The 23941-nt window shown below is 55.5% G+C and overlaps 1 protein-coding gene across 2 annotated transcripts; it reads left to right on the forward strand.

Moving 5' to 3' along the window:
* The first annotated feature begins 699 nt into the window (after positions 1-699).
* On the forward strand, positions 700-16788 carry KCNC4 (potassium voltage-gated channel subfamily C member 4). 2 transcript variants are annotated; one of them, XM_015885084.3, is made up of 4 exons: positions 700-1809; positions 5054-5990; positions 7286-7471; positions 10896-11482. In XM_015885084.3, exons 1-4 carry the CDS (start codon positions 1159-1161, stop codon positions 11012-11014), a joined length of 1893 nt encoding a protein of 630 aa, XP_015740570.2. In that variant the 5' UTR covers positions 700-1158; the 3' UTR covers positions 11015-11482. The 2 variants fall into 2 exon arrangements, with proteins under 2 accessions (XP_015740570.2, XP_015740572.2); XM_015885086.2 differs by lacking the exon at positions 10896-11482 and adding an exon at positions 15858-16788 and having other exon boundaries at positions 1155-1809.
* Positions 16789-23941: the final 7153 nt, after the last annotated feature.

Consider the following 23941-nt stretch of genomic DNA (forward strand, 5'->3'; position numbering starts at 1 on the left):
CGGGGTCGCTCTCTGCTGACCTGAGGGACTGCGAGCCAGGGAGGGATGGGATCTGCTCGAGCCTCTGCCAAGAGCTGGCTTCAGATCCGCAGGCGGCTCCGGGCTGCATTTCCCCTCCGGAGCGAAGCGGAGCTGGGGTGCCCGGGGCTGACTGCTCGCTGACACTGAGCCCCCCCCGAGCCTCGCTGCACGCGGGGAGGTGAGCTGGGGGCCGGGGGGCTGAGGTGGGGGGAGTGGAAGGGACTGACGGATGGGCGTGATGGGGGGATGGAGGGAGGGATGCGGGGATGGAGGAGCGTGCCGGGAAGGGATGGGAGGATGGAGGGATGGAGGGCAGCGGTCGGAGATGTCAGGGGGGCGCTGGGGCGGGGGGGACATGTCGGGGCGGTGTCGGCCCCTGAAACCCCTCCGCCCTCTCCCAGCCCTATGAAACCCCCCGGGGAGGCGGCGGCGGCGGCGGCTTTTCCCCGCTGAGAACCGGAGTAGCCCTCGCCGCTTCCAACCCCCCCACCCCCGAGCCGGCCGGGCTGCGGCGCAACAGGGCCCTCCCGGGCCGCCCCCTCCTCCCCCGCTGTCACGGCCGCAGCCGCCTCGGGAGGGACGGGGGGGGCAGAGCATCCATCCCCCCCCACCCCACCACCGCCACCGGGAAACGGGGAGGGGGGGGCGGAGGGAGCGCGGAGCGGGAGGGGCGGGCGGCGAGCGGCGGGCCCCCCCCGGCAACCGGCGCTGCAGGTACCGGGGTTCGTTCCCCTCTCCCGGCCTCCTCCATCCCGGTCGGACCCCTCCGACCCTCCACCCGCAGCCTCCCCCCTCTCCGCCCGCCTCCACTTGTTGCTGCCCGCCGGGGCCGCGCTGGCTGCGGGCGGAGGGCGGATTTAATCCGGGGGGGGGGGGGATGTGGGGGGGGGTGGCTTGAGAGGAGGTGGAGGTTGCAGCCTCCCCTGCCGGCCCCCGGCAGCCAGCGGTGTCCGGCTCGGCTCCATCCCGCTCCCCTCGCCCGGCGCCGGGGCTGGCGGAGGCCGGAGCGAAGGCTGAGCATCCCCGTTCTGCCCTCCCCAGTCCCATCGCTGCTCCCCTCGCCCGCCTCCGCCGACCCCCGGCTCCTCGCCCGGAGGAAGGGTGCGCGTAAAGCGCGTCTCCCGTCCACCGAAATCTATGATTAGCTCGGTGTGTGTCTCCTCCTACCGCGGACGCAAGTCGGGGAACAAACCACCTTCCAAAACATGCCTGAAGGAAGAGATGGGCAAAGGGGAAGACTCGGACAAGATCACCATCAACGTAGGGGGCACCCGGCATGAGACCTACAAAAGCACCCTACGGACTTTGCCGGGCACCCGCCTGGCCTGGCTCGCCGACCCCGATGCCCAAAGCAATTTTGACTTTGATGGTAAAAGCAATGAGTTCTTCTTTGACCGTCACCCCGGGATCTTCTCCTACGTCCTCAACTATTACCGCACTGGCAAGCTGCACTGCCCGGCTGATATCTGTGGGCCTCTCTTCGAGGAGGAGCTCACCTACTGGGGCATCGATGAGACCGACGTGGAGCCCTGCTGCTGGATGACGTACCGCCAGCACCGCGATGCTGAAGAGGCCCTGGATATCTTTGAGAGTCCTGAGCCTGGAGGAGGGGCTGGAGGAGAGGAACCCGAAGAGGAAGGGGGTAGGGAGATGGCCCTACAACGCCTGGGCATGGAGGACAGGCCGTCGGGGGCGGCGGGGGCTGCTGGAGGGGGTGGCTGCTGTCGGAATTGGCAGCCCAGGATGTGGGCGCTCTTTGAGGATCCCTATTCATCCAAGGCAGCAAGGGTAAGCTCCCATAATGTGCTGGTGAGTAGAGTTGGGGCCGTGCTGCGGGTGCGTCTCCATCTCCAAGAGTGGGATGGACTCTTCATTGCGTGTCGTGCTCCTGGCCTTCTGCCACCCCATGGGAAGCTCCGCTGGGTATCCCATTCCTGACCATCTCCCATCCCATGGGAGACCTCGTCCATCACCTTCCCATCCCTTCTCAATGTGGGCTGAGGCTGGGGGTCCCCTTCACACCCATGGGTGCTACTGAGCACCTCCTGGCCTGTCACAGAGGTGTGGGACTGTCTGGGAGAGCCCTTGGCAGAACTGAGCCCTGGCAGAGATTCAGGATGCTCTAGGACAGACAGGACTGCTTCCTCTTGCTTGTGTGCAAGCATACACTGCAAAACAGCACTTAATGGGACTGTGCCCTGTGCCAGCAGGAGGTGCTGGGTAGGGAAACACCAAAATCGGGTCCTGAAGTAAATGGGATCCTTGCCTTTGTCTGCAGGGAGCTCGTACCCCTCTTCAGGCCTCAGAGGTGCCCCATGCAGCCCTGCTGGTGCCCTGCACCCTTGGCCCCCCACTGTCACCACGTCGATGCAGCCCACGCGCAGCATACGGTCCCCATCAGCACGTGTGAGCACAGGCTGACAGCTGCAGCTCTATCTCACACACACACACACACACACACACACACACAACCCTCTCAGAATCACAGGATCACAGCACGGTTGTGTTGGAAGGGATCTCAAAGATCACCCAGCCCAATCTCTGCCATGGGTCGGCTCCCAACCAGCTCAGGCTGCTCAGGTCCAGCCATGGCCTCGTACACTCTGTGGATGTGGATCACAGCTCTGTGCAGCAGGGCTGTAGATTCAGCCACATTGCAGAAGACCCCCAGGCACCATTTGCCCCCATTGAGGCCATGCTGGCTGTTGCTGTCCTCCGTGTGCCTTAGCAGAGCTTCCAGAAGGATCTGCTCCATGACCTTGCAGGACACTGAGGTGAGATTGGCCGACATCCCCATGTCTTCCTTTTTCCACCCTTACCCTTTTGCAGTCAATGGGAGCTTTGCTGAACTGCCACAGTGTCTGAAATGACAGAGAGTGGCTCAGCATTCACCCCCAATTCCCCCCACAACCCTTCCATGCACCTCATACACTCCCTATGTGTATTTGGAATCCTTACACATCTGCAGCCCGCAGTGGGCATCTCCTCATGCTCCCATCCCCTGCCTTTGGGTTCTCTGGGCTCACAGCACATTATGGGCACTGCCTTCCAGAGCACCTCCCCTCCCCAGTGCACTTAGATCATCCCCAAAGCGCTGCCCACTGACCCCTGACACTTTCCTTCCCCATTTCAGGGCCATCTGGCCCCATTCATGCATGATCCCCCCGCTGTACCCACACCACACGTACACACATGTGGGCATTTGGGAATGAAATTCCCACCCAGTTCAGTTTGGGTTTCTGTGTTCTGTGCTGAGCTGCTATAGGAAAGGCATTTGCTAAGCAAAGAAGCACTGACCCATTCTGAGGTCCCCCTGCTCCTTGGTACAGGGTCAGTGTTGGCTGCTGGGGTTTGGGGCTGCAGAACATCCCATGGCAGGGACCTGGCAGCAGGGGAAGGAGTTCAGCCCTGCATCCAGTGACAGCGGTGACTAAGAGTCACAGGGGCTGAATTCCTCCGTTCTTTGCTCCTCCTCACACCTGGAGCAGCCCCTGGAGCCCTGAGTCAGTTGGTTCGTGGCTATTTCCATCTCCCTCTCCCTCCACCATCTCTCTCCCAGCATCTGGTTAGATGCCATCCAAGCTTAGCATCGATCTCCACTGTTCCCAATTGGAAGCTGCTCTGGTTGTGGTCTTAGATCTGCTTCTCCTATCTCTGTCTCCTCCTGCTTTTCCCTTTGCAGCCCTGGCCTTGTGCCCATTGGGATTTCCATGCTAGGGACCCCATGGAGGGAGATGGTTTTTTGTGGGGATCACCCATCCCAAGCTACATCCAAGCACAGGGATCATCATCTGCAGGTCCTGGGGAGCTCATTTAGTGGGACTCACAGCGCTGTGTCGGTGGTTGCTGTGTATAGACATGGATTCTGTGTTATTTTTAAGACATTTGCGATTTAAGACATAAAGAGATTGGAGCAAAACAGAGGTTAGAGCTGGGCTGGCTCAGGTCAGGTCTTCAGCTGACACCGAACTGCAGCAGCACTGTTGATGAAGGGGGGGGTGGCACTGATGGCACTGGCTGTGAACCTGACTCCTATTTTTAGAGGATGCTGTTGCTCCTGGGGCTGTCAGCTCTCACCTCTACGCCTCACACAGCAGCTCTGTTCCATTGCCTGAGTGTTTGCTCCTTCGGGGCAGTGTAGGGTCTCACCATCAGGTTCTGCTTTGGGGTAGGAAGCGTTTCATCCCATCCCTGTGCCAGCACCCATCACTGGGGGGAGAATCATCTTCCATAGGTTTCTCCATTGATTGGAGTCTGAACTTCACACCTCACTTTGGGAGGGAGGGATGATGTTCATCTCTATGCCAGACCCATGTGTGTTTGCCCTTGGGGACACCGGGTGAGGATGCTCTCACTTTACCACCAGTGCTGGGGCATCTAATGTTTCTCCATCATGACTCAGGGCTGTCTCCTCTGCTGATTCACTCCAGCCAATGACCCGGGCTGTTGCCTCCAGCAGCTCGTGGTGCAGAGAGCAGCCAGACAGGGTTTGCAATGCTGTGAGCCATGCAGTGGGAGCAGCAGATTGCAGCTGTGTTAGCAGCAAAGGGCGCTGGAGCAAGATCTGCTCCCATGGAGCCAAATTAGCCCTGGAGGGAGGAAGATGGAGATGGAGGTGAGGATGGAGGTGGAGGTGGTGAGGTTTTCTGCTCTGATGCTTTTTTCAGGGGTTCTTGCCCGTGTCCCAGACCTCACATTAGGTTCATGGAGTAATAGAGCACCCAAACAACACAACCTCCCCATTCTCCACCCTTGGTTGTGAGGTGGGTGGCACAGCACAGCTCTCAGGGTGTTTTGAGCCTCATTTTTGTATCAGATGAGGACATCTCCCATCCCTGCTGTTGCCATTTACTTGCAGGGATGAGAAGAGCTGCACTAAACTCAGCTGACACCAGCAGCATGCCTCAGGCTGCCCTGCAGGTATCATCGTGGCTCTCCATAACATCACTGCTCTCCCCAGCCAGGTAACCCAAATCTTTCCATGCATCACCAGGAAGTTCAGCTAACAGCTCGGCTAATTCTGCATTTGCAGGTAGTTGCTTTTGCCTCGCTCTTCTTTATCCTGGTCTCCATCACCACCTTCTGCCTGGAGACACACGAGGCCTTCAACATCAACGTCAACGTGACGGAGACCCTCGTGGTGGGCAACACCACGACCATCCTGCTGACGCACAAGGTGGAGACGGAGCCCATCCTCACCTACATCGAAGGCGTCTGCGTCCTCTGGTTCACCCTGGAGTTCCTGGTTCGTATCGTCTGCTGCCCAGATAAGCTGCTCTTCGTTAAGAACATGCTCAACATCATTGACTTTGTGGCCATCTTGCCCTTCTACCTGGAGGTTGGGCTTAGTGGTCTGTCCTCCAAAGCTGCCCGGGACGTGCTGGGTTTCCTGCGTGTGGTTCGTTTCGTCCGGATCCTTCGGATCTTCAAGCTGACCCGGCACTTTGTGGGTCTCCGTGTGCTGGGCCACACGCTCCGGGCCAGCACCAATGAATTCCTGCTCCTCATCATCTTCCTGGCTTTGGGGGTCTTGATTTTTGCCACCATGATCTATTACGCCGAGCGGATCGGAGCCAAGACGTCTGACACCAGCGGGAGCGACCCGACTCACTTTAAGAACATCCCCATCGGGTTCTGGTGGGCCGTGGTGACGATGACGACGCTGGGCTATGGTGATATGTACCCCAAAACCTGGTCGGGCATGGTGGTGGGTGCTCTCTGTGCGCTGGCCGGGGTGCTCACCATCGCCATGCCCGTGCCCGTCATTGTCAATAACTTTGGGATGTACTATTCGCTGGCCATGGCCAAGCAGAAGCTGCCAAAGAAGAAGAAAAAGCATATACCCCGTCCAGCCCCGATGGACTCCCCCACCTACTGCAAATCTGAGGAGAACTCCCCCCGTAACAGCACCCAGAGCGACACCTGCCCATTGGCGGTAGAGGAAGGGGTGGCTGAGCGGAAGCGGTCAGGTGAGACCCCAAAGGTGGGGCAGAGGGAGGGGGAGACATCTGGGAGCCCCCCAAGGCTGCAGATCTGTTCCCATATGCTGCCATGGGCTCTCAGGGTGCTGAGGTCTTAGTGCAGAATGAGGAGTGGTGTTGGTGGATCACCCGCTAGAGCTGGGCACAGGGGAAGGGCCGTATTCTGCTCTCCAAATCACCTTGTTGTGACTCAGGGTGTCCCTGCCTGGTGTCCATCCTCTTTACCCTGACAGAGATAAGACCACTGACCCAACTCCCATAGACCGCAGACCCAGCTCTTGTTGACTGTCATCCCAACCCCCGTCTCACTTTGGTAATGTCCCTGGGGTTGGTTTTCTTTTCCTTCCTCACACTATAAGGGGAGAAATCACACCAGGGCGTGCTTCACCAGAGCTGATCACTCCATAGGTACTGCCTGGGGCCTGACCTCACTTCCCCATTCATCCCCTATGAGATGTGGTCTCCCTGCATAGTGAGCCCAGTGCTGCCCAGGCAGGAGCAAAAACAGCCTCCATGCATTTGTACTTTGGTCTCATGCACTGAGCTGGAGTTTTGGGGCATTCCCAGTGTGTTCTTCTGTTAAAAGGAGGGATGTCCCTGACTCTGCATAGCCCAGCTATGGGCAGCATCACTTGGGTACCCAGCCTTGGCATTAACTGTTTATGGGTAAATGAAATGGGAGATGCCATGCTGTGTGCTGTCCCAACATGGTGTTGGTCCTGAAGCACTTCACTTGTGGGGGCACAAGGAGGTTCCAATGCCCTCTATGGGGTTTCCTTTATAAATATGTCTTTCCCAAGTGCTTGCACAGCCCATCTGCACCAGGAGACCCCGCAGTGGGGAGCAGGAGGTGCTGTCAGGCCCATTCATTCACCCCAGCACTGATTCAGGAACTCAAGACAGCATCTTCTTAGATGGCAACCCAGAGTCAGGTGCTGTAAATCCCCCCTATTGCAGCTCCTATTGCAGATGGTGTGTATTTGGAAGAGCAAATTCCCATCAGCTGTGGGGATGGATTTCAATGACCCAGGGGGGTTTCTCCCCTAGCTGACCCTATGCAGCCCTCAGTAGATGGAAGAGTTCTTTGCTGCTCTGGGTTAAGATTTAACATGGTTCTGCTTCTCTGGTAGCTGTAATTTATCTTGGATGTACCTGGATTATTGGGAGATGCTCTAAGCCACCTATGAGCTTGTTGTAGGGTCTGATGAGCCCCTTCTGGCCACTCTGAGCACATTGCTTTACAGGTTCTCCCTGCTGATGGCTTTCTGCTGCCTTTCTTATAGACTCCAAGCAGAACGGTGAGGCCAATGTGGTGCTGTCAGATGAGGAGCAGCCACTGTCCCCATCCGACGAGGAGAAGCGGCCCATGCGACGCTCGAGCACCCGTGACAAGAACAAGAAATCCTCCACGTGCTTCCTCCTGGCTACGGGTGACTTCTCCTGCACAGCAGATGGAGGCATCCAGAAAGGTACAGTCAGGGCTGGGAGCTGTGGGCTGGAGATGAGGCTTATTGCATCCGTTTGAGGCTGGGGTTCATCTCCATCTGCCTGCCTGGCTCTTCTCTGCTCCCTCCATTTCCAGGTCCCCCCAAGTCCCTTAATCTCTCTGTCTCTCTACCTGCTTCATCTCCATCCATTGTGTCCCTCTGTGGTAGCTTTTACCTCCTTGTTTTCTCCCCCCTTGATTGCTGCTGTTTGGGATCTGGGAGCTGATGCTTGTCACACTAGGGATGGCCCCACTCTCTGCTCACCCACCTCAGGGTGCTGTGCCCCTCCTGGGGAGGTGATGAGGCTGTGGCTGAAGCAGGTCGGAAGGTTTTCAATAGGGAAAAAGAGTCTGTGGTCTTTTCTCTGTCCTTTCCCTCTCCTCCTCTGTTGCCTTTTGGTGGCTTTGAGCGTGGGGAACCGTGCTGTGTCAACTGCTGCCTTGCCAAAAGGGCTGCCAGGAAGGCTGTCTCCTCCTGCTTTGGATAGTGAGATTTGGGAAGTGTTGGGGGAAAACTGTGGGTGAGACCAGCCAGGAAAACACAGAGCTCTTCTTCCACTGACAAAGAGACAGTTATCTTCAGTCAGGTCCCTTCACATCTCCTGCCCACCTGGATCCACAGGATTTACCTGCACCCTGGGTTGATCCTTAGGGCACAGCTCAGTTCTTTAGTTGTGCAGTTTTCCTGCTCTCTTCTATGTCCGAGGGGGTGTGGGAGGATGCAGAGCTGCAGCACTGACCTACTTCTCCCTTCTCAGCACTGCTTAACCCCACTTAGTCCCTCACCCTCATGCATGGGAGCTGGGCCAGGCAGGGAATGGGATGATGCTGTACTTTGCAAGCCCTCAGTCTATTGCTTGCCAAAGAGGAAGGGTTTCATTTTGGGGGCTGTGACCCCCAATTGTGGTGCTTTGGTCCATCCCACACCCCCCGGTGCCTTTTTCTCCCTGGGTTCTGGCAGCCCTGGAGTTGTGGGTTGGCATTTGGGGCTGGTGGCAGTTATTGTATTAGCAGAAGCAAATTGGTTGCGTTCTCCTGGGAAATCAAGGATTCCCTTTGGTGTTCCCACACACAACCTCCTCCCTTGAAAAGAGGGGGGGGAAAATAAAAGCTACATTCATTTTTGGGCAGCAGAGCATTATACAAACATGTGCTTTAAGTTCTCAGTGCTCTGCCTGGAAGTGCTGTTTGCTCTCAAGCTGGGCTCTTTCCTCAATGCTCCCTAAAGAGAAGAGGGGAGGGGTAATGCTTCTACCCTGGGGAGGACACAGGAAGGGATGGGGGGAGGATGGAAGCCTGTGCTGCCTTCATCCTTGGGAGATGCTGAAGTCAGGCAGCTCTTCAGCTGATGAATTGCAGCTGGGCCCCATTGAAGCCAATGGAAGATCTGACTGCTGAGTGCGGCTCTTGCTGGGCTCCCAAATGACATGACTTGGGTTGGGATGGAAGGGACCTCAAAGACCAAGAAATAAGGCCAGGAAATTAATATTGCTGTTATTTTCCTTGTGTGGTGGCAGCTAGAGCTCTTTAGAAGGGCACTATTGTGGTCTCTGGGTGACTCTTCTGTCCTTCCTGCAGGTATCAGAGCGTTTTATTGCAATTAGAACTGGGTGGGTCGCTCAATCTCACACAGCAATGTGAGACCCTTTGGGAAGGGAAAACCTCAGTCCTTTTGCCATTGGGGACGGGCAGGTGGGACTCTGGTTCAGGCCAATGTCTTCCATGGTGACATACCCCATTGTGGGCAGAGCAGCCTCCCTATGTTCATGCCTGAGGGCACTGGGAGCTGCAGAGCACCTCTTCCTGATTTATCTCCTGCTGGGGCTGTTTGTTCTGGTACCGGGATGCTGGCAGCTCTGCACACTGAGATGAGCTTGGTTCGGAGCCCGATTTGCTGATGGCCATCTGTCAGATGCTGGGACAGGTACCCATGTCTGTACAAGCTGTGGGAATGGGGCTGCTTCAGGAATGTGCTGCAGGTCTTGGCCTCTATGGTTGGAACACTGATGCCAACAGTTGGTTTCTTTAGGGGCAGCTCAAACAAAAATCAACCCTGCCCATCACCCCATGGATAGAGCCAGAGTGCAGTGTGAAACTTGCATAGTGGTGTTTGTCTTGTGTCCCTTTGGCTGCTTCCAATGGGGTCACCTTCCTTCCTCCATGCTGCTGGGGGTTGCTGCAGACCCCGTATCTTCCTCCAGCAATGCATCCTGCTGGGATATGGGTATTGGCACGGCTCTATCTTGGCACCTGAGCACACATCCTCTGCTTTCATGTAGGGATATGGAGGTGGGACAAGGCCAGCAGCAAGCAAGGTGTGTTAGGATGGTCTAGGAACAGCAAGGCAGAAACCAGAGCAGCCCTTCCAGAGAGGGAATGGAGATAATGGGATTCACCACCCGGCACTACAAAGCACCACATTGAGCAGAGCCCAGCTCATCACAGCACTGATTTCCCTCTATTAGTGCAGAGCCGTGCCTGGCATGTGGACCGAGTGCTCATGTGAATGCAGCATCTGCTGGTGATGCTCGGCTGGGAGGGAGCAGGGACAAACCCACGTTTGCACAGGGACGTGAGTGTGTGTGTGTGTGTGTGCAAGCAGCAGGCGGGCACCAGGCTGCTGGTAAATGCACACGTGTTGCTGGGCTCTGCTGCCTGCTTGCATTACCCCATCCCCATCTGCTGCTGGCTCAAAGCATGTGTGAGCATGCACGTGCACCGCAAGGATTTGCATCACAGCAAGCTGGCCTGCAGCTCGGTGGAAGCCCCCGCGGCCTTTGGAGCTGGGCAGACATCACAGCTTGGGGCTCATGTGGGACCCCTGGTTTTGCTTTTGGCCTAGGAGAAGATCTGGCTGTTGCTTTTCCATCTGAGCCCAAGCAGTTTCTGGCTATTGGGGGGGGGTATGCGAAGGGCTCCACGCATATAGACATGGAAATGTTTGCTTTTCAATGTGCTTGTTCATAGGAAACCCTGAGCGTTCCTACCTGCTCCTCTGCATGCAGAAAGGTGTCAGCAGCAGCTTGCTGCTTAACAATCCAGAGCTGGAGGAACCGCTCCTTCCAAATCCCACATTCCTTTGAGTTCTGCTGCTTTTCCCCAATCACTTCAGCCCACAACCTGCCTGGATCCATCTCTCATTCAGACACCAGGCCCTCTTACCCCCCAGGCCCAGCAGTGGGGTGATGCAGTGCCCCACAACCAGCACAGCTCCACGCTGTGGGGCACCCCATGGAGAAGGGGTGGCTGTGGGGTGCAGGGTGGGGGGGGAGAGGGCTCAGCAGGTTCTTAGAGGCTGTAAGGAGCAGCATTGCTCTTTCTGGATCTCTTGGGGAGGGGGTTTATAGCGTTCAGGTGTGGGGCTGAATGCGGCTCTAACCTCTCCTCTGTCCCTTTTCTTCACAAAGGCTATGGAAAATCCCGGAGCTTAAGCAGCATAGATGGTGTGGCAGGACCTGCAGGGGGGTTGGCTCCCCTGGCATCACGCTACAGCTCTCCCTGCTCCCCCGTCCCCTCCATCCTTTAAATGCCACCTGGATCCTGCTTTGTGTGTTGGCTGCACGCTCCCCGTGTCGCTCTGTCCCCCCCAATCCCTGTGATGCTGTGTCCCCACTGATGCCCAGGATGTCCCCATCACCAAGAAGTGGGCCCTGACCTGCAGCCCACCCTGTTCCTTTGCCTGCAGACAGGACCCCCGACGTCTCCATGCACTTCTTCCTCTTGTCTCCATGCTTTTGGGACAGCCCCCATGGGGGTGGGAGGGGCTGATCAGTGTTTTTAATGCCTTGGAAACCTCACTCATCCCCAATGTGGTCCCTTCCCGTGGCCCTGTTGCACTTGGGCTGGGAATGCAAGAAGGATGCATTGACTCATCGAATTACATATTGTCGTGCTGGAAATGGCTGAGTTCATCTCATTTTAGGGCTCTTTTTTTTCAAACAGCCTCCAATTTCTGGAGGCACCAGATGAATAAATCTCTATTCCCTGCCCAGCAGCACTTCCCCTCTTGTTTGGTGCTTTTTCTGTGCTTCACTCTGCTTCTCTGCTTGTGTCTGCTTCTCTGTCTGATTGGGGGGGTGGTCTCAGGGAGGGGTGGGGGTTTTGCCACCTCAATGTCAGCCCCTTGTAATTGGGGGGAAATGGGGGATAAAGGGTGAGATGGGGGTGGATGGGTCCCTAAAGAGCTGGGAGTTGTGGGGAGGGGGGTGTGATGGAAGAGCTGGTGGTGCCCCAGTGCTCTGCTGGGATGGGTTTGGGATGTGGGGCACAGCATCCCATGGGGATGTGGATGTGGATGGATCCCATGGAGTGGGATGGGGCTCATGGCATCCCCTCCTACGAGGGTGAGGTCTCAGTGCATCCTCCCCTCGGATCACTCCATGCACTTGGAGCAGGAGGAGCTGAGATTCACCGCCCCCCACTTGAGTCCATACAAGGCACAAGGTGACCCTCCGTGCTTTCCTTGGGCTCAGAATCATAAATGATTTACCCAAGGTCGTGTGCTGGTGTTGGGGATGAGCTGAGCAGAGCCAGCAGCCCTGCATGGTGCAGAAAGGCTCCAGGTTTGGAGGAGGCATTGGGAGCAGAGGATTAACCCCAGCAGCCTCAGGTTTGGTGTGGTAAACCCTGTTTGTAGCACAGTGTTGATCCTTGGTTTCCTGTTAGAGCCAACGTGGAGCCACGCTTGGCAATTTTTAGCCTTGGCTGTTATGCAACTCGGTGGAAGGCATGACTAATGTGCAAAAGCTCCTCTAAAACAACAGGGCCCCGAATGGGAGACAGAGGCATTTCTGTGGGAGGCACCAAACTGGTGCAAAACCCACAGCATCTTCACTCTCCTTCCTCCCCCCCTCTGCTTCTCCTTCCTCTAATAGCACTTTGGGGCAGCGGGGTGCTGGGATTTTCGGGTGAGGTCCCAGTGGGTTTTGGGGGGTGAGAGAGCAGGGGTTAATCCCACTGCTAAGGATAGAAGAGGAGCCGTGCTGGATCAGAGCTAAATGGCTCCGCAGCCTGGAGTCTTATCACAAACAGTGGCCAAAATTGGCTGCCTGGAGAATAGGATAAGAATAGAGTCGAGTGAATACGATACTTCCCCCAAATATCCTCCCAGCCACTTGTCTATGTTTAGGGATCTGGAAAGCAGCGAGCATTCCGGCTCAGTTAAAACGCACCAGGAGAAAGCAAGGTGGTTTGATTTATACTTGACAGAGGGGATCGATAGATAGCAGGAGGGGCAGCCTCCACCCTGCTCTGAAAACAGGGCTTAAAAACTCAGCAGTGTGCAGTGGATGAACTGCAGTGGTGGTTGAGCTGCAGTGACTGGGGTGCATTGGTTGAGGTGCAGTGATGGTTGAGCTGCAATGACTGAGCTGCAGTAGTTGAGCTGTAATGATGATGCAGTGACTGAGCTGCAGTGATGGCTGAGCTGCAGTGACTGGGATGCATTGGTTGAGCTGCAGTGACTGCACTGCAGTAGCTGAGCTGCAGTGATGCTTGAGCTGCAGTGACTGGGATGCATTGCTTGAGCTGCAGTGATGGTTGAGCTGCAGTGAATGATCTGCAGTTGTTGAAGTGAAGTAATTGAGGTGCAATGATGACTGAGCTGCAGTGATGGTTGAGCTGCAGTGACTGAGATGCATTAGTTGAGCAGCAGAGGTTGAACTGCAGTAGCTGAGCTGCAGTTGTTGAACTGCAGTGGTGGAGCTGCAGGATTGGCTGAGCTGCAATGATGATGCAGTGACTGAGCTGCAGTGATGGTTGAGCTGCAGTGACTGGGATGCATTAGTTGAGCAGCAGAGGTTGAACTGCAGTGGCTGAGCTGCAGTTGTTGCACTGCAGTGGCTGAGCTGCAGTGATGGTTGAGCTGCAGTGACTGGGATGCAGTCGTTGAACTGCAGTAGTTGAGCTGCATTGATGTCTGAGCTGCAGCAGTTGAGCTGCAGTGATGGTGCAGTGATGGCTGAGCTGCAGTGGCTGATCTTACTATTTCCCTTCTGGCCCTAAAGGCAGAGCTGTGTCCTGTCCTGCTCAGCTGTTGGGCACTGCAGGATGCTGTGCTCCGGGTGCCTCATCCCTGCATGCAACACAGAGCCAGAGAGAGCTGCATCCTGTGCTCCTCTTGCCATCACAGCTGCAGGTGCTGCTCCATAGCAGGGCTGAGCTTAGGGCTGCTCTTCCCACCTGCAGAGCTCCATGCTGTGATCTGTATCCCTGCACCCCCCCATCTGTCTGTCTGCTGAGCTGAGCAAGCAGCTCATCCTTAGGAGCTGGGGTGAGTTTGGGGCAGTGCCCCCATCAACCCCCATCTGCTTTTCTTGCTCCCAGGGCCTCGGATGGCCGTCCTGCGTCGCAGCAGGGTTGCGTGCAAAGTATTAATTGTTATTGCTGCAACAACTGCTCTGTTTCTCAGGAGATGCCCGAAAGAGGAAGGAAAATAGAAAGGTCTGTCAGGCAGCGGGGCGGGAGGTGAAGATGTCAGGAGAGTAATTGCTCTACCCAGAAGCAGCCTGGTTCTGACTTCCCCTGACTGCCAGGAAAAAAATCCTCGGTGCTTATGTGATGGCAATGAAATGATAGAGAAAAAAAACAAGAAAGCAGCTGTAGCCTTTGCCCGTGCTGACGAGGAACACAGAGAGAGCAGAGGCAGATGCAAAATAAGATGCAGCTGAGCTTAAAAATAGAGCCTCCCCCTCCCACCTCCCGGTCCGGTGCTCTGTTCCTCTGCTTGGGCAGTGAAGGAGCAGATTGAGGCTCACCCCAATCTATGCAGTGTTGGGTGAGGATTGGGGTCCTATTCCCCCCCTGTTAAAGCATAGAGAAGAAAAGCATCCTATGGATTGCTGTGGGTTGGACCCAAATGCTTTCTAGGGTGGCTCCATCCCATTGTGTCTGCACCATGGGGTCTGGTTGGATGCTTCACCTGCACAACCTCTTGTCCTCAAACAGAGCATAAAAGAAATAGGAAAAACCACCTGCAGAATAAGGGTAGGACCTACCCAAACGCTGTGCTGGGGCAGGAGGTGGAGGCAGAGATGGGGCTGTGCATGGGGAGATCCATTAGGAGGAAAGCAGGCATTCTGGGGGGCAGCTCCTCCTGCAAACCAAATTGGGGCCAGGTCTCAGCTGGGAAGGGTTGATTCACACTGGAGACATTGGGTGAGGTTGGGTGCAGGCAGGAGGGTGGTTTTCTTGCAGTGGCTTTGTCTGGGGACAGAGATGAAACCCAATTCTCCTCTGTTGTTATTTATTTGTAATGGCACTGATTTCTCCATGGCTGCTGAGCTGCTTCCCAAGGCTCTCCCGGGGGGGATGAGGGCAGCAGGTCTGAGCTCACACGTGTAACAGCTCTGAGCAGGGAGGAGGAGGAGGAGATGGGAGTTAAAAGCTGGGTTGTGTCGCTGGGAAATCAATAGAGCTGCTGGGGATGCTCCAGCTGGCCCAGGGAGACACAGAGAGATTCCAGCTGCTCTCCAAAGTGGGAGCAGCCACGGATCAGCAGCTGCATCCCACCCCTATTTATGTATAGGGATGAAGGAGGATCCCCAAAGCAGCCCATCATTGGGGAGTTATGGGCTGTAATCCCCAGTGTTTTAAGGGATGTAGCATTGAAATGATGGTGCTTATGGAGAGCCCAACCCACAGCAGAAGACGATGGGAAGCCAAGTTTTGGAGCTGCAAGGGATGAAAGGAGCCTTGAGAGCCCAGTGTTGGGTTCTGCAGTGATATGGCTGGGAGGAAAGGGCAGCCCTGTGCTTATCAATAGGATCAGAGCTGTCTCCCAGCCTGACGGCCCTTGGCAACCTGGCACACACGGGTATGGGCGGTGTTGTGACTCAGAGCTCCAATCAATGTTAATTAATTCAATGATAACGAATGAGAAAGAGAGAGAGAGAGTGAAAAATAAACCACTGCAGGATATTAATGCACTCAGCTTGGCTTTGGGACATCTGGCTAAGGGTTGGATTGGAGACTTTGGTCCCATCCTGGAGGATGCAGTGAGGATGATGGTTTCCCTCTGCTCTTTGTTCTTTAACCTCAACTCCAGTACTGGTAGAGAACCAAGGAGGAGCTGAGGTGGAGGCATTCCCCATGTCCCCATCCCTATGTCTGTTTCTCTTTGGTTCTCCACCCATTTCCATCTTGGCTGAGGGTCTCTGGACCCATTTAATATCATTTTAAAAACACTTTTATCAGTTTATTGAAGGAACAGCTGCAATTTCTCCCTCTGGAGAAGGCTGTATCCCTTTGCACTGTGCTTTCTGCACTTTATGAAGTGCCGGTCCTCATATCTCTCTCCCTCTCTTTCCCCACAAACAGCTGATGGAAGCGGTGCCCAACGCTGTGTTTAATACCTCTGTCTTCTATTGCAGACACCTGCCAAGACGTCCTCTCTTCCAGTTACCCCCAGGGTGAGGTGGTCACCTTCTCCTGAGCCCCAGCTGGATGCAGGCAGCACCCCAGCGAGGGACGTGTGCCCCGAGGGATGCTCTCCCTGAAGCTAAGGGATGTTTGCCCAAAGGGATTCATTCCCTGAGGCCCAGGGGTGCTACCCCATGGCTCCAGGATCCTCTCCCCAAGGCTGAGTGATGCATTCCCCTACAGATGCTCTCCCCATGGCCAAGGGGTGCTCTGCCCAAGGGAGATGCTGTCACCGGTGCCAAGGGGTGCTCCCCCCAAACCCGAGGGATGCTCTGCCCCAGGGGCGCTCTCCCTGAGGCTAAGGGATGCTCTCCCACTGAGCTTTGCCTGCCCCATGCAGCGACCCAAAGCTCTGGCTGCCATCCCCATGGCTGGAGAAGTGGGGTTTGGCAGCCACGTCCCCTGCTGAAGAGGGGCAGTGGGGGGCTCCCTGCCTGCTGCCAGCCCCACTGTGCTCTGCCCCATCCTCTGCCCCTGCTTTCGGACACGAGCCCCAGCTGCTGCCATCCTGCTGATGTGACCCAGCCGGAGCCCTGCCAGCTGCTCACCCCTCGCTCCTGCACAGTGCCCCATCCACGCTCTGACCACCTCCATTGCCAAACTGGGGCTCTCCTCCACGCTGGGTGCCACACATGGGGTGCTGTGCCATCACGGGGTGGGCTGGGGGGATGGGGATGGGAAGCAATAGGGGATGGGGACGGGTGCTGAGGTGGGGGTGAGCCTGGCTGGCCTGAAAAGGTCGGTGTCTTTCTAATGCTGTTCCATATCTCTGTGATGAAGGCAATACTACTCCCATTTCCTCTGTCCTGTACGCATGCCTCTCCCTGTCCAGCCGCACTAGAGTTCGAATAAAGACATCCATGAGCTGAGTCAGCTCCCACACCCCCTGCCTTGGCGTGTCCCTCCTTGCCCAAGGATCGCGGTCCCGGCGGCCGTGCTGTCCTCACATTGGATCAGAGCCCTCTTGGAAAGCTCACATTAATTGCAACATCTTCATTTGGTGGAGGGAAGCACTGCAGAGCTGACCAATGCATCGCCCCTCCCTGCTCTGAGCAGCAAAGCAGAACTAATCAGCAGTAAGGCCGTAGCTCTGCCATCATTAGGTTTCAGAGTGAACGCCGCATGGAGGTGAAGGGGTGCAGCTCTCCAGGCTGCATGGGCAGAGGGCAGCAGAGCCAAGCAGGCAGCACAAGGCTGATTCACACGTGGGGATCTCCCACCTTTCAGATCTGAATGGCTCCAGAGATGGGTTAGAGCCTCTGAACCAGGTGGCTGCAGCACGAGCCCTCAAAGAGCCATGGAGCCCAGCTTGGCTGCTGCAGTGAGCAGGGCAGGCTCAGCTGAAGCCCCAGGAACGAGCTGTTCTGTGCTTTTTTTTTTTCAACCCACCCAGGGGCATGAAAGTCTTAAATTCAGGGCTGCAGAGGGAGAAGGGGAAGGTTAAAGCCGGGGGTGGTGGTGGGGGGGGGGGTGAAGAAAGAGCTGCCACAAAGCTGAAATGGAAGAAAGCAGCCACAAGTGTGAGCAATCAGTGGCTGATGGCCAAGCAGCAATTACAGCCCAGCCTGGGAGAGAACCATCGGTGAGCACAATGCTGCTGAGCAGCTGCTGTGTCCCTGAGGATGCTGCATGGTGAGGTTGGGCTGGGATCGATGCTGAGCACTCAGGGCTGTTCATTCAGGTGATGCTGGGCAGCTGCCTCCCCCTGGCTGCACCTACGTGGTATTTGGGGAGCAGCCCTGCAATGTGCATGTGTGGGTGCCTTAGGGAGCTGGGTTTGGAAATAGGAGGCTGTGGGGTGGCTGGAGGTGACCCCAGGCATCAGGTCCCTGCTCTACCCTTCCCATCACCGGGCTGTAGCACACTTTGCAACCTGTTTCTCAGCAGAGCACAATGAATCAGGAGGATTCCCCTTGTAAACCCAGAGATCAGCAGTTCCCCCAGGATGGTTTCAGGTTGCTGCTTTAGGATGTTTAATTTGCCTCTGGAATCTTGTAGGGTCCGATGCAAATCCCAGCATAGCACTGGGGAGCAGCTCCCAGCCCTTCCCATTGCAACCGTGGAGGTTTTAGGATGTGTGGGCAGACATGCAAACAGCACAGGGGGTACAAAGTGGGAGCAGGGAGCCCAGGTCTGGGAACAAGAAGGACGATGCTGCATCTAGAGTGCAACCAGTGGCTGAGATGTGCACCATGGGGGAGATATTGATCAGGTGAAGTCGTGCTGGGGCTGTGCAGGGCTGTCTGGGCACGGCCAGGGGCACCCCAGCTTCCCAAAGGAGACACTGTGAGCTCTGCTGCTGGCTGGGAGCTGAGCATGGCTGCTCCTCGCAGCAGGGCTTGGATGCAGCACCTGGCACTGGTCCCCTCCTGGCTGCTGTCCCTTGGCTCACAGCTCCTCTAGGTACAAACCCAGTGCAAGCCAAGCATTTGGGGGGGGATGAGGGGTAGGAAAGGGGTTTGCTCTGCACATGCTCTGCTTTATTTTCCCTGCAAAATCCTCCCCTCTCATGGGTTTTTGTCCCTTAGTTTGCATTTAAAGCAAAGAGCAGCTGGGGAGGGCAGGCAGGTGGAGCAAGAGGGGGCACCTGGGGGCACCCAGCAGGGCTGGCAGGTTGGGAAAATGGGCAGGAAAACCCAATTCTGAGGGGGCTGGTGGGGGGGGGATGGTGACAGCATCGCTGGCCTCAGGGTTGGGATTAGCTGGTGGGTACACTTAAAGGAATTGAAATCAGCCGAAGATGATGCTGTCGATAAATACAGCCTTATGGCAGCACGCTGAGCACCCCACGAGCATTGCAGACCCACAGCCATCCCTGTCTGTCCCCATGTGCCCCCCACCCCCACTGGGATGCTCTGGGCTCTCAGTCTGTTGGGGTTTGTGTTGAGGGTTTGGCAAAGAGGATGAAGGGTGGTGGGGTTGGTTGCGTCCAGTTCCTGCTCATTTAACGTGATGAAATCTTATAAATCAGTCAAGCCTGGAATGGCTTTTCTTTACAGTCAAGGAATGCAGCCTGCACCCCGTGTTTGGCTGAGCCACGCAAGCTTTGCATGGGTTTACTTTACCCCCTTGGCTGTTCACAGCTGATGTATTTAATGCTGCCATCCATCTGGGGGGTGGGAAGCCTGGATTCAGCCCCAGCTTGCAGTGCTGATATTTGTGCCTCAGTTTCCCCCTCTGGATGCCTCCTCCCAGGGAAGGGCTGATTGCTGGCAGCACGTCTTTAAAACAGAGAGACGCCTGTGGAGTCTGCAAAAAGACACTCGGAGGCAGCTGAGGACAGCCCCGCTAATTGCAGCGAGCAGAGCACGCTCTATTTTGCCTATTACGGTCCCAGCACTGGCAGCACCCATGTCCCCAAGGTCCCTATTTGCTGGACGTCCTTTTTCCTCCACCTCTCCCAGCTGCTGGCACCCACAGCTGCCTATTTCTTCACCTTTTCCCCCCAGCAAAGGGCATTTTGGAGAGGCAAAACAGCACCCAAAGGGCTGCATGATACGCAGCATCCCATCTCCAGCTGCTCCTTTACCCCTATCCCTACAAACAGGGCTTCTGTCCCACCCCACACCAAGGGCTGAGACCCCACCAGCACCCCCCCACCCCCATATTTTAATTATTTTAACTATTTTCTCCCTGTTTTTTTTTCAGCTGATTCATGAAATCTCCTCTCTGGCAGCACCGTGTGGCTTTAAGCTGTTTACGCGAGCTCAGGAGGCGACAGCGAGGGGGGTATTTTTAGCTCGCCGGATAGCAGAGAGGGATTAAAATGCAGTCAGTGTTACAGACGCTGGGGCTGAATCAGTATTCCTGCACAAACCTCTCCGTGCCAGCAGCTCCCATTGAGTGTCTGAAAAAGCCGAGTTTCTATGGAGACCCGGCTCCAGGGCAACCCGATTCCTCGTTAAAAAGCAGCAGGTAGGAGCGGTGCGAGGCACAGCCACGCTCCAGCTGCAGGAAGAGAGAGCTGCCACTTCCCCATCCTCGTATGGGATGCAGAGGGGAGGGCAACGGGATGCAGGGTGAGGTTAGAGGGTGGTTGGGTGCAAAAGGAGCCGCTGGTCCCATCCATCCCTCTTGGATGTTGGTTTTTGGGTTGGTGTGGGGAAAGGAAGTGATGCTGTGCTATGGGGAATTTGGGTTTGCATTGCTGTGATGGTGGGAATTTGTCCCTCAGATCCTATGCTATGGGATTTTGTCCTCTCCTTTATGGGCTTTGCCCCCTGGTTGTCTCCTGTGTGGGAGCAGAGATGCTCTATGAGGATGGAGGTGGAAGCCTGGGGCTGTGCTGCTTGTCCTCTCTGGGTTTATCTGTTGGCCAATGTGGACAGGGCAGCCTTAAGAGTGAACTCAGTGCTGGGTTGAGAGACTCAGTGCTGGGCTTTGGCAATGAGGGCATCATCTCATCCTAACAGCCTCTGCAGCCCCACCAGAGGCGTTTTAATGGGGACAGGGAGATGGGTTGTATGGCAAACATCAGGATCTGATTCTTTATGCCCCCAGCAGTGGGGTCTTGCCTCAGTCCCAGGTTTTCCAAGCAATCTCCATTACTGGATCTGCTGAAATCCAAGCTGGAACTGCAGGGCTTTCTTCTGGTGTATTATGATTGGATTTATCCCATGTGGTGTGCAGCTTCTGGGCAGGGTTGGGATGGAGCAGAGGAAGCAGTACCAGTGCATCCCTAAGGGCTCCCTGGACCCATAGAAAGGCCCTAGAGTGGGATCTGAGGGCAGGTGGGCTTCATGGAGAGCTGGGACATGAATGGAGGAGGGATGGATCTCAAAGCAAGGCCAAAGGGAAATCCAAGGCAGCAAAGCCCAGATGCCATCAGGTGCCTCCAGGCCACCTCCTCTGTAATGTGGTTCAGCGTTTTGATTCCCAAACCAGCCCAGAGCAGCCACAGTGGAACGAATCTGCTCAGATCTCAAAGCTGGGTTTGTGTTTTCCCATCTTTCACCTAGGAAAAGAACCAAAAACCCCATTGAAAACCTGTCTGCAGGAAAAGCCTCTTTGCTTTCTCAAAGCCTTTTTCAATAGGAGATAAATGGGTGTTTAAAACCCCACAGCCTGGGAGCAAAATCTGAGTTGAGAACCCATGTAAAACAAAGTGATTTCTGCAGCCTGATTTATTCACGCTCTGGCCCAAGCAGAAAGCTTTCAGTGGGAAGGTTCCTTTTGATCTACAAACTGTTGTCTTTGGCTTTTCCTAATTGAAAACGGCTTCCATTTTCACTAATAGCTGCTCTGCCTTCCCCAGCCTGCATGAAACCACTCGTATCCACTGCGTGGTTTGCCAGGGCTGGGCTTTGATCTCGGGGTGTAGCGAGGCTGAGCTGCAGCACTGAGACAACACTTTGGGTTTGCTCTGTTCTGGGTATTAAAGCAGGGGGGAATCAACCCATCTTTTAGCCCAGCTCCTTGATGCTTTGCAATGGAGCCCGTGGGGTTGTGATGCTGCTGCTGGAGAGCAAAGCAACAACTGCAGTGAGAACAAAACCCAATGAATTGCAGCACTCCATGCATCCATTGACATAAATATCATAACACCCCTAAAGTGTCCACCATGCAGAGCTTCTCTTGGTCAGGGGGGGCTTTGCATTGCAGTTATGGGGATGGGTGTTTCTTAGCCCTGGTGGGAGATGCTGCCCTCAATCTTGCATTGGGATCCATCCATGCAAAGGAGGGAGAAGCCCAAAGAACAGACTGTGGAAAGGATGCTCTGCTTGCTGTCAGCTGGGTTAAGCACCATATAACACTCTGGTTTGCAAACAGCTCTGCAAGGCTGTAGCAGCACATTGCAGGGCCAGGGGAGCATCGTGCCCTGCAAACCTCACTGTGCGCTCCTCTCTGCAGCCCCTCTGCTTTGCATTTACTGCTATTTGCAGCTCTTTGTTATATTCTGCCGTTCATTTTTTTGCAGCTGACAGCATCCCGCTGTGCGTGGAAGGGAATTATTTAGGGACACAAGCAGTGGGTTTTGGAAAACACATCATAACGGGAGAGCTGTGCTTCCTTCCAGGCTCACTCCCTGCCATGCAGCGGCCACTTTGCTGCCAGCTCAGCCGGGGCCCCTCTGGTTTCTAAGCAGAATAATTGGGAGTCAGCTGGAGCTGGGGGCTCTTCGTGCTTCCTGAGCCTTTGTCCCTCTCGGTGAAGGACGTCATCATCCTGGAATTGGTTTCAACTCGTCCTCAGTGCGAAGCCAGGAGTTGGCTGATGGGTTTGGCAGGGCAGGGTTTGGGGGAAGAAATGGGTTTTTGTGAGGTTGGGGTGAAATGGAGCAACCAGTTGTGCTGGAACTTGGGGGTCTTTGAGATCCCCTCTAACCCAAATGATACCATGAACCCCTCCAGAGTTGAGCTGGGAAGCGATAGGGGAGGAGGTGAGGAGATGGGCAGCTCTTGGTTGGGGCTGTGCTGCAGGGGGGTGGGCAGGGAGGACCCTCCTTGGTGCCCCCCACCCTCTGCTAAAGCCTTGAGGAGATGTGGGCTGAGTGATGGGGCTGTGCTCTGCTTGCAGGCTGTGCTGCCATCCCATGCTGGCAGTTCATGCTTTGGGACTTCTAAATTTGGGTGAATGGTGATGAAGGAGGACTGGAGCATTTATCTCTCATGCTCCATTGTCGGATCAAAGTAATCCTGGCTTTAAAGGCTTCCCATTCAGCTCGGGGCCAACGGGGAGCAGGATGATTAAAATATCCGATCGCTGCCTTTCCATGCTTTGAAATCACTTGGGATCACTCCACCTGGGCAGAACCATCCTGAGCAGCTCCTGGGCCTGGCCACGTGTCCCCAAATGCAGCTGTCACCAGGCTGAACTCTGCAAGCTCACCCCAATGAGGCTTCTCGTTTTGGTCCAGAGGATGCTTTGTTTTCCTCTCTCTGCATAGGAAAGCAGCAACAAAAAGCAGCAGCATGAGCATCTGCAAGGCGGACGTGGACCCACTTCTGCACCATCTGGCAGGATCAGGATGCTGCTGAACAACACTGGGGAGGGCAGCAGCTGTGGGGCAATGGGAGCTGCTCAGCAAAGAGCCCAAACTGAGGACTGAGCTCTGGACAGATCGATGCTAATCCCATTGTGTGCACTGCAGAGCTGGCAGCAGAGCAGGGACGGCACATCCCCAGCCCTGATTGTGCCACTGGTGAGCTCAGGGTGCAGCATTTCCCCCTTCAGTCTCAGCATCTCCATCCCAAATCCCTCCTTTCTGTGCCACCTCTGCTTTTCCTCCTGATGGTTATTTTTTGTGCGGCCCATTGTGTTCGACCACTTTGACTTCCTGCATAAGTCAGGCCGCGAAAGCACCGTGTGGCACTGAGCCTTATTATTAGCATTTATTACTGCAGAGGAACGAGCACAGAAAGCACGGCTCCATGGGTGGGGAGCTTTTTAAAGCAATCACCTACGGCCATGCAACCTGTTATGAAAACTCTCTGCATAACCGAGCTGTTACATGCATGGGGGGATGTGGGTAATTATAGGGAAATCAACATCTCTTGATGGGCTGAGAGCCCACCGTGTTTGTTGTGGAAATGAGGGGTGTCAGTGGTGTTGTTGGGGGTGTTTCCAACCACCCTGGGGTTGAGCAGGAGGGGATGAGGGTGGTAGAAGTGCTGCCTGATTCCCAGGTAGGGACCAATCATGCTCCATGCTCAGTGCTGATGAAGGCTTTGACTCCAGTCTTCCTCCACTGCACCCAAACCCCATTGAGCTCCAGCCCAGCTAGATCCTCTCTGGATATAAAGCAGCTGTTTGGTTTGGTTTGAAGACCCCAAAATGCTGAAGCTTTGGGCAGCTTAGAGTGGGGTTTAGGAGGTGATTAATAGGTGTGTGATGAGACAAAGCCAAGGGGCAGAGCAGGAGGAGGAAGGGATTGAACTTGGTGCAACACAACTGCCCAGTTCCTCCCCATCCATCCCTCCCTCCTCTCAAACAACCTCTCCACATCACCTGGCTTAGCTTTAAATCTGCCCACCTCTGCTTTCCCCCTCCCCATTGCTGCAGGGTGGCTCCTGCCCCCATTGACCCCACTGCACAA

This window comes from Coturnix japonica, chromosome 38, assembly GCF_054131305.1.
Source record: "Coturnix japonica strain WE chromosome 38, WE-NBRP24, whole genome shotgun sequence".
Lineage (NCBI taxonomy): Eukaryota > Metazoa > Chordata > Aves > Galliformes > Phasianidae > Coturnix > Coturnix japonica.